This window comes from Triturus cristatus, chromosome 7 (assembly GCF_964204655.1).
Source record: "Triturus cristatus chromosome 7, aTriCri1.1, whole genome shotgun sequence".
Classification (NCBI taxonomy): Eukaryota; Metazoa; Chordata; class Amphibia; order Caudata; family Salamandridae; genus Triturus; species Triturus cristatus.
The window spans coordinates 667,338,025-667,354,937 of NC_140590.1; the positions used below are offsets into that span (position 1 = coordinate 667,338,025).

The 16,913-nt window shown below is 45.9% G+C and overlaps 1 protein-coding gene across 1 annotated transcript in view; it reads right to left on the reverse strand.

The window, feature by feature from the left end:
- The window catches only part of LOC146810320 (cholesterol transporter ABCA5-like), a 1,540,893-nt gene that overhangs the window by 344,739 nt on the left and 1,179,241 nt on the right, over positions 1 to 16,913 (reverse strand). The window contains exon 29 of the mRNA XM_085617316.1: positions 14,958 to 15,078. Within this exon, the coding sequence (XP_085473442.1) occupies positions 14,958 to 15,078 (121 nt within the window). The remainder of the gene's footprint in view (positions 1 to 14,957; positions 15,079 to 16,913) is intronic.

Here is a 16,913-nt window from a genome sequence, read left to right on the forward strand (position 1 = left end):
TTAATTCGCCAACGTGACCTTAAAAGTCTACACTGTACATGTTCTTTTTTTTTTAACTTTCCATCCAATTTTTAACCCTTTTTAATATTTTAATGTTAAGCCTATTGATGAATTGAGATTCTATCTGGATAAATTTGTTGCCCAGTTGTTTATGGCCCATGTGGCTTTTACAGGTGGAAACAGATATGGAAGCTGGATGAGGATGGGTTGTACGTATGAATTCCCCGGATCTACCACTCTGTGATCTCTGCGATGCACTTTAACCCCTTCGGTGCTCATGACGGAACGGTTCCGTCATGAGCCACGGTTGAGCTGTGCTCATGACGGAACCGTTCCGTCATGACCACGCCCGCGCAGGAAAAGATCAGCACAGCAGGGGAATCCGTCCAGCATGGAAGGGGTTAATGCTGCTAAATTTGTAATCTGTATAACTATTCATGTGGACAGTTTGATGGCATTTTATTTGTGTAATACATGTTTTAAGTATGCACTTTTATGGTCCACATTGACTGAAATAAAGTTTGTTGGAACGGGAATGGAAAAAAAGTAACTTCATTATTGAACTGTAATAAAATAGAATTGCACAATGTGCAAATAAAAAATCTACGATCAATCCCAGGTTCCCAAATTGACCAAATTGTGTGATCCTAGGCAATTGTTTCATTTCGCTTTGCCTTTCTTTTCTTCATTATCACACATATGCCCAGCTTTAAAAATGTGTGTTCTGGATATGCACAGTGCAAAACATTCTCATGTTTGAATTAATAAACTATAATGTTGACCATGTATAAATGCATTCCAGGCCACCCAGAGGGTTCGACTTGACAAATGACTTGCCTCTTACTTAAGTATTGATATTGTTGTCAGGGTGGGAGGAGGCATGAATGTTTCTACGTTCATTTTTTTAAACTATCACTTTAAACAGGTTTTCGTTCGGTCTCTAATCATATCAGGTAAATTGCATTCTTTCCGTGGTTTAAACTGCTAGTAAGACGGGCAGTTTGCTCTCGGTTTTTTCACGCTTCAGTTTATGTATTTTTTCTGTTCGCTGCAGCACATGCGGTTGTATTCAGCCTCATAGCAATAGATCAAGTTGATCTAATTTCCAGCTATACGCCAAGTAGGTGTTTCTTACCTTTATTCTCTCGCTGCATGAACTTCTTTTCTTGTTCTCAATCTTGGCATCATGTTATCACAGTCAGCACAAACTACGGTGCATCTTAACCAATCAACATCCTAGTTGGTGATGGCAACTCTTCTGATCACACTTTCCGGATTACAAACTTGACAATGTTATTGCAACCTTTTGATGTTGTCACATGGTTTTTGGCAGCGATATAACACATTTCATTAATGAATATATCAATTACTTGAACATGTAGCATTCATGTGTATAAATAAAGTTTTTTCTTTGCATTACAGAGGCCACTGATGAAGGGACCTACAGTCCCGAAATGCATTGGGCTTGGGCTATTTACAACTGTCTGTGAATTACAAACATTGTAATCCTATTATCTGGGAGAATGTATTGAAAGATGAACAGTTCTATGTACAAACTTCAAAGAAAGTAATCATGATAGGTTTTCAATTTGATGTATTGTCATTATTCTTTTGATCTATTTTCATTACATAATAAGCAAAATTGTTGAATGAAAACCATTAGTTTGGACCTTTATTATTGAACAATTGTGAATTTTCTTAGTCAATCTTGGAATAATTTGATCAAACGTCCAGAACAACACATTCGTAGCGCACACAGTTTTCTCAAGCGAATGTTCGCTCAACGTCACTAATACGCCTGGGTCATGCCGCTCTCGCACCTGACACAATGACTCACACATTGTAATGGTGTACGGACAACAGACCACATGCATTCTAGTCCCTTTTATTAATAGCATCTGGCCGCCTGGCCAGAGGCTGTGCGGCAACATCTGGGGCATGGGAGCCACAGTAAGGAAGTCCGGGTGGCTCACTACATCCCTACCCTACTTGGTACTGAAAAACAAGCCTGAACATTAATTACAAAGTCTCTGAACTTTTGGTTTTGTCTCAGGACATATCGCTGATGGTGGTAGATAATACCTGTGGTCTACGTCCTGCTCATGCTGGGTCTCCTCGCCAGTCCTCTCCTCGACCCCTTGAATCCCTGATGCATCTCTGTTCTGTGATTGTCTCGCGGGTTCCTCTACTACAGGAGGGTTAACAATATCAGCAGTCTCATTTCCCTCATGTTTTTGCTGGCTGGCCATTCTCACTTTTCCAAACCACAATATATTTTGATTCACTACCTCATCTCCTTTTCGAGCAGTTACCATGGTGCCATTGACACTCAGCACAGTCCACATATCCAGTTCATATGGTGTCATGAATTTTCATCCAGGTCTTCTGCTCTTCAGGATCACCAAATCCCCTGCCACAATCGGTCGCAACGTCGCTGGGTTAGACCACACTTTTGCCTGATGCCTGATGTGATTTCGAAATGTAAGTGCACTGGGTCCCTGTTAACCAGGTCAGCAGTGCCAGATTGCTTTCCCAAAACATTGTACCATGATTGACACAACTTTAGCTAACCCTGTAAGTCCCTAGTAAATGGAACCCCTTGACCTAGGAAATGGGTACTGAAGATGGTCCTCAGGGGCTGAAGCACTGGTTGTGCTACCGCAAGGCCCCCTCATCAAGGCTGTGCAAACTACCATTGCAGGCTGCGTGTCTCGGTGCAAGAAAATCCTAAGAGTCGACATGGCACACTGTCCTGTGTGCCATGCCAGCCATACATTGCATAAGATATTGGCAAGTCACCCCTACTGCAGGCCTTCAGCCCTAATGCAGGGTGCGCTATATACTATGTGTGGGCATATCAGCATGAGCTGATATGCCCTTACAATGTCCAGTCCATTCTGTGATGTTGTAAGTGAACAGGAAAGCCATAAAGATTATATGGGCTGGATACTATTCAACACGGGTTTCCGAGCTCCACAATGGCTTCACTGATTTATAAGATGTTTGGTAAAAAACATCTTGTTTTAATATCCTCACTGATACCAGTGTTGGATCTATTAATAATTCACACCGTAGACCCTTTTAGAGGTTCCCCTGAAACCTAACCAAATAGCAGTGTGGTATTTCACCAGCCTGCCACCACCAGACATGTTGCCGACCTCATGGGGTGAGAGCCAGCAGTCTGAGAGGACAGAGGCAATACCTGCTGTGGGTGGTGGGTTTCACACCTCCTCCAGGACAAGATGGCCTTCCCAACGGAGGTCTCTAGTTGGCAATGGTTTGCACCGTTGTCCAAGTAGGGACCTTCCTTCCTAGGCGGGGTAAGGGGAATACATTTCTAAAATAAACCCTGCTCACCCCCTTTGTAGCTTGGCACAAGCAGGCAGGCTTATCTCAGAGACAGTGTGTAAAGCATTTGTGCACACATACAGTAATACAGTGAAAACACTACAAATGGACACCACACTAGTTTAAAAAAAAAAAAGAAGTAATCTTTATCTAAACGAAACAAGACCAAAATTACAAAAAATCCACACTACAATAATCAAAATAGGACTTTTAAAAGGTAGAAATAGTTCTGTTCATAGAAAATGTTGGATGCAACACTTTCAACATAAACTACCTTGCATGCACCGAAAACACAAGCCAAATGGGTCGCAAGGAACTTGATGCGTCGGTTCCTTTTACACAGGGAAGGTGATCCAGGACGATGTGATGCATGAAGATCTGGGATATGCTGCAACGATTCCAGCCGCGCCCCCTCAATGCGCTGGTTCTTACCCACAGGGCCTTCGTCAGAGTCGGTGCGGTGATCTCGGGCGTCAGAGATCGGTGCACAGGACTCGTTGCACGGCAGACACTTCAGCCGCAGACAGGCACTGAGTCCGCTCTTCGGCTGCGGCGATGCGTCGTAAATTCTTCTCGCACCACTGCGATGCGTCGTAACCGGGCGATGCGTAGATTGGCACAGAAACAACCTCCAGAGGCTCGGAACACTGGCAGGCACCTCTTGGCAGGTGAGAACTCCCAGCAAAGGAGTTCAGGGGGGATTAGGGGTGAAGTCATTGTGTCCATGAGACTTCAGAACAGGAGGCAAGCTCTACTTCAAGCCCTTGGAGATCTTTCTCAAGCAGAAGACACTTCACACAGCAACGTCCTGGTCCTTGCCATGGCAGAAACAGCCACTGCAGGCCACCCCCAGACAGCAGACAGCAAAGGGGCTGTACTTCTCCTCAGTTTCTCCAGCTCTTCTTCTTGGCAAATGTTCCTCTTGAATCCCAGAAGTCATCTAAAAGTCTGGGGTCTGGGCCCAACCTTTTATAGCACAATTTCCTTTGCTCTATGATGGCATAGAAGCTCTTTAACCAGCCAAAACTACCTCTGTCCACTCTGGTGCAGCTGCCTGGCAGGAGGTGCAAACAGCATTGTGTAAGGCAGACCAGGCCTATTCAGGTGCAAAGAAATCTCCTCCCACTACACTAAATGCAGCCCAGGTCTATTCGACCCAGACTTGATTCATTCAGGAAAGGCAGGAAACACACAACCCCCCCTCCCCCAGTGGCTGTCTAAGAGAATGCACATCCCCAGCCCCTGTCACTCCAAAGCCAGACAGTCAATCCACAAACCAGCAGAGGCGCACCGGATGGCTAAGCAAGAAAAGACCCACCTTATAAAGGTGGTATTTTCAAACACACAATATAAAAATCATCTTTACTAAAAGATGCATTTTTAAATTCTGAGTTCAGGCATACTAAACTATATTGTCTTATCTTGTCCAATGGAAAGTTATATTTATAAGATGTTATAAATAAACTCCCATCCTATGGGACAGATAGCCTTTCAATAGTGAAAAGAAAAAGACACTGTATTTCACTATCAGGACATGTCACACACCTCAGTATATGTCCTACCTTTCACATACACTGCACCCTGCCCATGGGGCTAACTTGAGCCTACCTTAGGGATGTCTTACATGTAAGAAAAGAGAAGGTTAGGGCCTGGCACGTGGGTGCACTTGCCAGGTCGACGTGGCAGTACCAAACTGCGCACAGACACTTCAGTGGCAAGTCTGAGTTACATTTAAAAGCTGCTCATGTTGGAGGCACAATCAGTGCCACAGGCCCACTAGCAGCATTTGATTTACAGGCCCTGGGCACACACAGTGCACTGTAATAGAAACTTACCAGTAAATCAAATATGCCAATCATGGAATCACCAATCCATAAACACAGTTTACAGGGAGAGCATATGTACTTTAGCACTGATCAGCAGTGGTAAAATGCCCAGAGTCATAATACAAACAAAAATAGGGTCCAAAACTGTAGGCCAAAAAAGCAAAAAGTCATGGGATAAACCCGCTGGAAAAGCCAGGTCTAACAGCAGCCATTGAAATCCAACCCAGGAACCTGCAGATAGTGGGAGACGCCAAGCCCCATTTCCTGCTCCACTTTTGGCAAGAGGAAAGGTAGGAAAATTAGTCCGATGAGGTGGAGGGTCCACCCTCAGCCTGCACCACCCCTAGGGCGGGGCAGGCAAAGTGAACCCCTCTCCTTAAATTCCACCATCTTGAGATGGGGAGAAAACACCCAATCAGGGCTAGGGTTTTGCCTCTTACCACCGGAAGGGGTCACTAGAGGGTGTGTAGTGTAGTTCCTATATTACTGATTGGCTCTGCACATTGGAATAACATACACTATAGATTTGACAAAGGACTAAGGTCAGTATGTCTCTATCGAGTATATTAAACTTAATTACTTGTGTGAGCCAGCTAACTCAGAGGTCACTAGAAACTTCTCGTATATACAAGAAGGTATTAGTCTCTGACAACCGCATAAACATGACAACTTTGTTTCCCTTTAGAATCGGAACAGTCTCAGAATCGTGGAAACAATAAATAACAGTTTCACTCAGTCAATCGTGCATGCTTCGTTTCTACAGAGTTGCACAGAAATAGAGAGACGGGCGTTTCAATAAAAGAATTTATTGAACAGTCTTATTTCTCATGCAAGAGATATGAATTGCTACAATCGTAAGACTGACTGCGATGTACAATATGTACGAGGTTAGCAGTAAGATAAAATAATACTGCAATAGCATGGTTTGTAGCTATGACATATATTAATCAAAATACATACATAAATAACATAATGCTAAAATGTGATACTCCTCTGATGCTTCTAAATTGTTCTACCCCAGAGTACCTAACCTAAATGCAGTACGCGGTTTGAAGTAGGCGCTGTTTCTAAAGTATAGCTAGCTATATTTTAGTTTAGCCAAGAGTTGCCAAAAGTTTCTCTAAGTTCTAGTCAGCTCCATACCTAAGAATGAGAGAGGTTGGAATCTCTTTTCTGGGCTCGATAGTCTAACCCCCCGCAAGGGAAGTCAGAGAGCACTGGAGCTGGATTCTCTGCAAGGAGGATGGCAGCGTCAGGTCAGTGCATCAGGCTGGAACTCGATCTCTTTCCGAACTTGCCGTGGCAAACCGTGTAGTCTGGGTTGGATCGAATCCTCCGGGAACCGCAATTTGCCATAGCAAGTGCTGGTATATTTATACCTTGAAGGTGTCTAGGAATGCCAGTATTGATGTAAAAGTCGGGCAGAGGAATGTCATGAATGAACCCCTAAAGATTTCATGAATAGATGAATAGATGTTCATGCATACTTAATGAGTTCTTGGAGAAATCAATATTCAAGCTGAGGGAAATTCCTAAAGGCTTAAGGGTCTGGTTTTCCAAGAATTCATTGTGACGTGGATGGACGGATGTAGGTGGTCATGCCTTCATTTGGTGTGTACGGACAATGTCTAAATAAGGGCCGGATCTCTATGTCCAAATAAGGGCAATGTGAATTGTACCTATATAAGGGCATAAATCGGGAAACCTATATACGGAATCTAAATCTGCACACAACACCCACTCCAGTTTCGTATGAATGACATTACTAAATCCTAAACGTTCTAAACATATCTTAAAACAGAGTATCGCATGGGTTTGCTAATATAATGCTAAAAACATATCTAAAACGTATGTTCTAAAAATACATTACAAAACCATTGCTTTGCACAAAGTGTTGTACATATTAAAGGCAATGTTCCATTCTAAGCACAGGATCACATTGGAATGCTAAATGAATGAACCAAAATATATACATGTGATGAAATGGCTCGTGAATACAGAAGAAAAAGGGCCGAAACCATTTCACATCAGGTTACATAAGTCAAATTGTTATACATGACAAGGTGGCATACTGACTCTGGAAGAGTTATCAAAGAATTCTGTTCTCTCTGAATAGTTCTACTATAAGCTGTGCCAAAAAATACAAATTTGGATTTGGAAGAAAAAAAAAAAATTATCATAGAAAAAAAGGTTCCAAAGTCAGTCCACCCGGAGCTGTTTTGTGCTGTCCAGATAGAAGGAGAGCACACGTTTTGGGTCCAGACGGAGGAGCCTCTCTTCCTCTTTCGAGGGATGCGGAGGTGGAAAGAAGGTGGGCATTGTAACAGACTGGACGATGTGAAAGGCAGTAACCACCTTAGGGAGAAAGGAAGGACGAGTCCTGAGAACAACCTTGTCCGGATGGACAGAGAGGAAAGGAGGTTTAGAAGAAAGAGCCTGGAGCTCACTCACTCTTCTGGCAGAGGTGATGGCAACCAGGAAAGCAGTCTTAAGAGTCAGAAGACGAAGAGAACAATTATGAAGTGGCTCAAAAGGAGCGCACATCAGATAGGTTAACACCAGGGTCAAGTCCCGCTGAGGCATTACAAAAGGGTCAGGAGGAAACATGTGAGTAATGCCTTTGAAGAATCTAGCAACAACTGGGGACTTGAAAAGAGAAGGCTGATCAGGAAGCCGTAAGAAGGCAGAAAAAGCTGAAAGATATCCCTTGAGGGTGCCCAGAGCAGAGCCCTGCTGGGCCAGGGAAAGAAGAAAGAGGAGAACCTCAGAAAGAGGGGCGGAAAGGGCATCCACAGCCTTTGGTGTGCACCATGCCACACATTTGTTCCAACTGCAGGCGTATACCGTTTTAGTTGAGGGACGCCTGGCTGCCAGAATGACATCACAGACTTCAGGAGGCAAGTCAAATGGCATCAACTGTCGCCGCTCAATCTCCACGCATGGAGGTGGAGACTGGACAGGTTCGGGTGGAGGACCGTCCCCTGCAGCTGCGACAGAAGGTCCTCCTGAAGAGGCAGTCAAGTTGGGGGATCGATTGACAGACTGAGTAGCTTGGGATACCAGTATCTTGGTGCCCAATCCAGAGACACAAGGATGACTTGGGCCCGGTCACGCCTGATCTTCTTCAGCACTCTGGGCAGAAGTGGTATAGGCGGAAAGGCGTACAACAGACCGCAACTCCACTCGTGACGAAAAGCGTCTCCGAGCGAGTGCCGCCTTGGAAACTCCAACGCGCAGAACTGATGACATTGCACGTTCTCGTCGGTGGCGAATAGATCTAACCAAGGCTCTCCCCATCGCTGAAAGAGGCCCTGCGCCACGTCCGAGTTCAGACGCCATTCGTGATCCATCATGCACCGGCGGCTGAGTTTGTCCGCCCTGGCGTTCAGAGAGCCCGCCAGGTGTTGAACCACCAGGGTGATGCCCTGATGTTCCAGTCATCTCCAGAGGCGCAGAGCCTCCTGACAAAGGGTCCACGACCCCACCCGCCCTGTTTGTTGCAATACCACATGGAGGTGGTGTTGTCCGTGAACACCTGCACTACACTTCCCCTTACAGAGGGAAGGATATGCCTTCAGTGCAAGCCGGATTGCCCGCAGCTCCAACAGGTTGATATGGAGCTGGGACTCCACCGGAGACTAGAGGCCTCTGATCTCTGCATCTCCCATGTGGCCCCCCCATCCCAGGAGGGATGCATCCGTCACCACTACGTGCTCTGGTGTGCTACTTGATCGCGTGACCCGTTTTGCTGCTTTTCGTATCAGGAAGAGCGCCCTGAAATGTTTAAATAACATTCAGATTATTGCCACTTGGCGTCATGACTTAATGGACATACTGGCATACCATATTATATTACTCAAGTGAATTTCCAACTTTATTTAGATCTTTTGAAAGACATCTGTATGACTCAATGTTATATACATCCTTGAAAGCTTTACTGAATTTTATCACGATACCGATCTATTGATCGTGTGGAAACAGATTGATATTTACGTGAATCCAACTTCGCTAAAGTAGAGCCCTGAAGAAGTTCTTGTCTTGTAGAACGAAACGCGTTGGCTGATGTCTGTTTTTAAGAAAATATACAAGGATTAAAGAAATACAATAAGGACTCTTCATATTATTTTGGACTTCTTACTGGTGCACCTTCCTCTTTTGTTAACGTGCTCTGGTTGGGGTAGGGAGAGGGATCTGCCACTGACCCAATCGCGGTCCGTGAGCCACCACTGCAACTGTCTTGCAGTGCCCTCTGAGATCAGGACATAGTCGGACAGGCTGCCCTGATGCTAAGCTCACCGGAACTTCAGGTCCCACTGCAGAGCCCGCATCCGTCACCTGGCATGATGTACCAGCAGGATGCAGGAGGCCATCAGACCCAGCAGCCGCAGGACCATCCTGACTGAAACTCGGGATAAAGGCTGAAAGATCGGAATCAGAGCCTGAATATCCCGAACCCGATGTTCTGGAGGATAGACCCGAAACAGCGCCGAGTCCAGAACCGCTTCAATGAAAAGGAGCTTCTGGGAGGGAATCAGGTGCGACTTCGACACGTTGATGGAGAACCCCAGCAAATGCAGGAGGTCGGGCGTAGTCTGGAGGTGGGAGACAACTGCCTGGGGCGAGCCCGCCTTCAACAACCAGTCGTTGAGATAGGGGAAGACTGGAACCACTAACTTGTGCAGATGAGCTGCGACCACCGCCATCACTTTCGTGAACACCCGAGGGGCACTGGTGAGGCTGAAGGGGAGCACGGTAAACTGAAAGTGCTCGTGGCCTACCGTGAACCGCAGGTAACGCCGGTGGGCCGGCAGGACAGGGATGTGGAAATACGCGTCCTGCTAGTCCAACGCTACCATCCAGTCTCCAGGGTCTAGGGCAGCCAGAACCTGAGCTAACGTGAGTATCTTGAACTTCTCCTTCCGGAGGAAGGCATTGACGCTCCTGAGGTCCAAGATAGGGTGTAGGCCCCCTTTGCCCTTCTTGAGAACCAGAAAGTAGTGGGAGTAACAACCCCGACCTACTTCTGGGCCAGGAACGCGCTCGATGACCCCCTTGGCCAAGAGGGCTGTAACTTCCTCCTGTAGAAGTTGCAAGTGATCCCCCGACATGCGGTGGTACTGCGGTGGCATGGCTGGAGGGGTCGCCTCGAAAATGAGGGAGTAGCCCCTTCGGACGATTTGCAGCACCCACCTGTCCGACGTGATGGTACGCCAGTGGAGCAGGTGATGGCGAACTCTGCCTCCCACTGACATGGAATGGGCCTGAAAGGTCGGACTAGGAAGGCTTTGCGGCAGATGCTGCGGGAGCAGATGTGGCCTGACCGGCTCTCTGTCCCTCTGCTCCGCCTCGGCGGAATCCACGTCCGCGACCGCGTTGAGGCTAGTTCTGCGGCCTGTGGCTAGACGGACGTGCGGGGGCGCCCCTTCCTTGGCCACAAAAGGGGCGAAAAGCGGAAGTTAGCGGGCGCGGGCAGAGAGGCCCAAGGACTTGGCTGTAACCCTTAAAGCGCAACAGCGCACTATCCGCTTTGTCGCCAAAAAGGCGACGGCCATCGAAGGGCATGTCCATGAGTGTGCTCTGGACATCCCCGGAGAAATTCGTGGATCTCAGCCAGGCGTTGCGACGAATCGCCACCGCCGTCGCAATCGCTCTACCTAGCGAGTCCGTGGTGACAAGCCCACATCGACTGGAGTACCGTGCTGCATCCTGCCCCTCAGCAAGAGCCTGGGAGAGCTGTGTCAGGGCCTCCTCAGGACACTGGGGCAGCACGTCCGCCACCGTAACCCACAAGGAGTGGGTGTTACAGTCCAAAAGGCAAGTGGTATTAATGGACCACAACCCCAAACTGAGGGAGGAAAACAGTTTCTTCCCAAACTGTTCCAACCTTTTGGATTTCCGATCCGGAGGAGCGGACGGGAAGGCGGTCTGGGACGTAGAGGCATGGATAACCAGACTCACAGGGATGGGGTGCACTGACATCTGACACTGACATGGGGTGCAATCCTACATGATTTTTATACAGTGCTGGGGCTTGGGCTACTGCCCATTTCCTGGCTAATGTATATTTTAAATGAATTGGAATATGGTTGGAGAAGGCAGGCATAATGATGGCTTCGCCATGTGGGCACTCTCTGACAAACTCTGGTGGCCAGTCCTGTTCTGCTCGAAGTATATCATAACCCTTTGAAAGATGCTCCCAAAAGAGTCCTTTCACTTTTTTTGGTATGTCTCCTTCCATTCGGAGTGTTATTTCATATAACCTATGTGGAACTAACCTTGGTGTCCACAGTCTCAACTTGTATGTCTTCATTCAAGTCCACTGTCTCCAGAAGTCCCTTCAGGTTCTGGTGAGCTATTGTAACTTCTGCTGCACTGTCCAGCATGGTCTGGGCCCACTCTCCGTTCCTGAGTTGGGTTCTCCGTATTCTCGGCATGTCTGATCTTTAGACCTGCTACCTTTTTCTTGGAGAATTGAGGTTTTGCTTTATTTTTCTGAACGTGTTGATCGTCTTCTTCATAGGATTTTTCAATTCTTCTGGCTAGTTCTTGAGGTTGTTCTGTTACATCAAATTCCCTTAGTTTTTGGCGGATCGCCACTGATGCTGCTTCTCCTTTAATATTAGATAATATTATTGTTGAGACCTGGTCGAAATTTTTAAGTAACTTCATACCTAAATTCAGAGCAGGCTCGGCCCCGTATTCGTTTTGAATCTGTTTCAGGACATCAGTTATTACCGCCATGGATGGAACACCAAGTGTTTTTGTGTAGCTAGAAGCAAAGACTGTGCCCCAAGTGGTGCAGTCTTCCAGATGTGGTGTGATCCCCATTGGTTAACCGACTGTTAGAATTGTACGATTCTCATAAGGGCAAGTAATAGGAAATACTGCTTCGATTTGAGTAATTTTTTGAGCTATCCAGAATGGAATTTATTCACGTTTTCTGGGCATATTACCCATGACTGCGTGTAAAGTCTGTGGAGTAATTGTTTGCGTATTCCCCTGATGAGGGGCTGGATTTTGAATTGTTAATGGTGGTTGGACTGTGAAAGTCCGCATGAATCAATTGTCTATAAATTTTGATTAGCTCCTTGAGTTGAGCTAGTAGATCCACATCTGACATTTCTTAAATGTCAGGATGAGGTGTATAGCCGGCTAAAATCGGCCATGTTGCTCCAGGTCTACCTAGTGGACCGAGCCTGGTAATGTGATTGCAATGTTTTGGGGCGCCTTTAAACCAGAGCTCATTCTCCTGGTATGTGAGTGGAATTTCAATATCCTCGAAAGGAATATATTGCTCTGGTGGTTCATCTTCTTTGTAGAAGTGAAACAAGTGTGTTTCTGGATTTGATTCTGGGAATACTATCCATGAGTAGAATACCTCTGTCTGGTGAGATTCATGTGCCTCTATCACAAAAACTGCTCTACCACCTCTTGGTGTTAGGCCATGTTTTATACGTTTTAGAGTGATGGCTCTCCTTAAATTTGGATGGATGATTATAGCATCCTCGTCGGTTTCTTGAAAACCTGTACGATTAAAAGCTGCTGCGACTTGGCCGACTACAGCTCCACCAGCATCGGTGTTTGTGCCGTTTTCGGACATGTTGAATTGAAAAATGCAGAGCAAGTTTCAAGGGAACAAAGATAAGGTGCACAATATTTTGGAACACTGTATCCTTTCAATGTTGAACAAAACCAAACAGCTAATACATAGGACTTTCGTCCTACTCAGCTATGGCGGATATCATCCCTACCCACTCAAGACGTCTTGTGGAGTTTTATGAGTAGAGGGTCTCTGAGAAAAGCACGACTGAGTTACTTCAGTATCTAGCGTTAAATTAGTGCCTTACCAAACCGTTGGGCGCCATGTAGTGTAGTTTCTATATCCCTGATAGGCTCTGCGCATTGGAATAACCTAGACTATAGATTTGACCTAGGACTATGGTCAGTATGTCTCTATCGAGTATATTAAACTTAATTACTTGTGTGTGCCAGCTAACTCAAAGGTCACTAGAAACTTCTCGAATATACAAGAAGGGATTAGTCTCTGACAACCGCATAAACATGACAACTTTGTTTTCCTTTAGAATCGGAACAGTCTCAGAATCGTGGAAACAATAGATAACAGTTTCACTCGTGCATGCTTCGTTTCTACAGAGTTGCACAGAAATAGAGAGATGGGTGTTTCAATAAAAGGATTTATTGAAAAGTCTCATTCCTCATGCAAGAGATATGAATTGCTACAATCGTAAGACAGACTGCGATGTACAATATGTACGAGGTTAGCAGTAAGATAAAATAATACTGCAATAGCATGGTTTGTAGCTATGACATATAATAAAAAATCAAAATACATACATAAATAACATAATGCTAAAATGTGATACTCATCTGATGCTTCTAAATTGTTCTACCCCAGTGTACCTAACCTAAGTGCAGTACGAGGTTTGAAGTGGGTGCTGTTTCTAAAGTATAGCTAGCTATATTTTAGTTTAGCCAAGAGTTGCCAAAAGTTTCTCTAAGTTCTAGTCAGCTCCATACCTGAGAATGAGAGAGGTTGGAATCTCTTTTCTGGACTCAATGGTCTACCCCGCCGCAAGGGAAGTCAGAGAGAACTGGAGCTGGATTATCAGCGAGGAGGATAGCAGCGTCCCGTCAGTGCATCAGGCTGGAACTCGATCTCCTTCCGAACTTGCCGTGGCAAACCGCGTAGTCTGGGTTGGATCGAATCCTCCGGGAACCGCAATTTGCCAGAGCAAGTGCTGATATATTTATACCTTGAAGGTGTCTAGGAATGCCAGTATTGACGTATACCATCCACTAGCGCATGATGTATTTCATTTTTGCTCCATCCACGCCAGAAACTAAAATCTGTACTCTGGAGCTAGCTTCGTTGTGGGGGCTTGAAACACCCAACAACTGTAATGCCGTCTCAGGGCAGATCAAGGCAGGGAGATGGAAGTGGGGAAGTTCATGGACCTTGGTCTTTTTTCCTTCCTCAACATCTCTTACTGCCAAAAAATCTTTAACCACCAACGCTGTGGGCAAGAGAGATCAAAGCCCTTCTGCCTTATACTTTTATCTGCCCAGCCATTGTTGTACCACTGTAAATCTGTTCTAGAAGCAGTCCGGTTGTGTCAAGCCATTATATTCTTGTTCTGCTAAATACATGCGAGATGCAGTGCTACCGAGCTGTGGAAGGCAGGTAAGGATGTGAAAGAGAAAACAAAAGATGAGTAATGTCTACATAGAGGACTGCCAAAGACCAGCTCATCTGTGGCCCCAATTCATGAGTGCTAGAGCAGAAACATGCTCTTGGCAGGATTGGGACCTGAGCTTCTCTGGGCACTTCTGTCATTGACATCAATGATGTTCATCCCACACTCAATTCTGCTGTGGCATATATTGGCCCAAAGAGAGGGATGAAAGCAAAAGCAGGGGTGCGTAGTTATTCACCAACAGCTGGCTTCAGGCCTTTGATGCACAGTTTGTTGTGACATGCAAACACAATCCTCGGCACATATCTCATTGATGCCACTGCTTACATTCTGCAAACAGCCTTCTTAGAGGCATGTCTATTCCTCATGCCTGCAACCTCTCAGCTCCATCAGCACTGCTCCAGAAGAATAAGCTAGGCAAGCTGAACCCTCTTCAACAACCAGCTCTCAGCCAACCACCCCATAAAGTGAACATAAAGACAGATATTCACAGCAAGTCAACTAACATAAGAAACTATCACACTCTTAATACAATGCCTATTTACATCTCACATAACATAAGGATTACCTCTTCACAGTTTTCACATGTGATCATCTCACCAACTCTTGCCCTTTCTGCTCGGACATCATCATCTTCATCATTTGGTGCTTCGGAAAATCGCAAAGGCTTTGTCTTCTTAGTACAGGTTCTGAAAGAGGAAAGAAACAGCTGGACGTATGGAACATTTACCCCACACTGATGAACAAGGCACTGGAAGTTCCTTCCACTCTTTCTCTTAGTTCTTATGGGATATCAATGTGCAAAATTATTTTTTACAAATCACACAAACAAAGTAAGACACAAACAAGTTACATATCTTCAGTAACACTCTTTCTGGTGGATCCCCAATCCAACCGCAGATTCCTCAGCTCTAGAATATCTCCAGTAGATTTAAACAGCATTGTTCCCGCATGCTGTTAGACGGCATTGTGCGGCTCTGCACGGATTTCATTTCACCCCAGAACTCACAACAGAGCTGTAAGGAAGCACCACGCCTGCGCTCTGGTGTCAGTTTCATCCTTGACTCTGTCTACGCCCTCCGAGCCCAACAATAATCAGTGATACCAGTGTGCCGATTTCTAGAGTGGGACCTTTTTAAATTGGATCGGAGACCATTCCACAGTATGAGGAGAAGGGAAGGCGGTGAGGAATCTGCAGTTCGACCGAGTATCCACCAGAAAGAGCATTACCTAATGTAATTGACTTGTTTTCTGATGAATACTTCTAACTAAAGAATCTTCACCTTTAGAATAGATATCAAAGCAGTACCTCTCAAAGGTGATGGGTCTGTGGAACGGCTCAGATCAAAAAGTCCTGAATGACCCAACCAGTGAAACACCTTTACCATCGGACCTTGCTATCAAGGCAGTAATACTTATTGAACATTTGCATGGACGTTTATGCCGCAGGCTGACAGATGTCAAGTACAAGCACTCTGTAAGCCAGCGCAGTGATAGCAGGCTTGGCCCGGGTGAAATGGTCCCCGAGCCTTTTCAGAGGCTGTTCCTTGGCCAGTGCATAGCAGCTCTTGATGCAGAGGACTATCCACCATGGCAAAGTGCTGTTCTGCACTGCCTCTCCTTTTACGGAACAGCTGGTGGTGCGTCTCCTCCTTTTTCAACTTTATGCATTATAGCTGTCTTGTTTCGTAGTACCACTTTGTGTGGGAAAAAGGTGTAATAAGGTGGCTGCACTGAGTTCGCTCACACGAGCCAAAGTCACCGCAACCAAAAACTACAGTTAGGAGAAGTAGTGGACAGCTGTGCATGGGTTCCAATGCCATGCACATTAGAAAAGTGAGTACCAACTTAACATCCCACTGCAGCATAACAAAGGGTTTGGGAGAAAACAAACGAGTCACACCTTTGAGAAACATAGCAGGTGATTGGAATAATAATGGCTGGTCCACTAAAGGTAAAAAGGCCAAAAGAGACGACAAATCATCTTTAATGGTGCCCAAAACAAATCCTTACTGGGTCAGACATAAACTAAGTAAACCGTTGTTTGATATATTTTGCCATTGATGGAGGAAAAATCTGATTCTGCATCCCAGAGCGTGGTTGTGTGCCGTTAAGGGCTTGGAGGTGGATGCCGGAGTGGCAAGGGACTAAGATGTTCACTATCCTTGAAGGCCTGGGTGTTGCCTGCTTTATCCCCGACCTCCAAAGGACTGGGCTAACTGCTGCAGAGGTGGTGGGCCTTGGCGACGGCAGTATGCCTCAAAAATGGGAAAACTAATATGGATACTGTCTTGCAGGGTCAGAGAGGTATACGCAACACGCCATGGCTCAGGTTTCTTTGAAGCATTCTAACACCAAATTGGCCTTATCACTAACTACGCAAGACCCATCAAACGGCATATGTCCATTAAAGAGGCTTGCACACCCAGAGTGGATCTCATCCAAGCCCCTGCAACAGAAAGACCACACCGGTGCCAACTGCTCTGCCCACCAACTGCTCTGCCCAATCAGTGAGTAGTGTCCA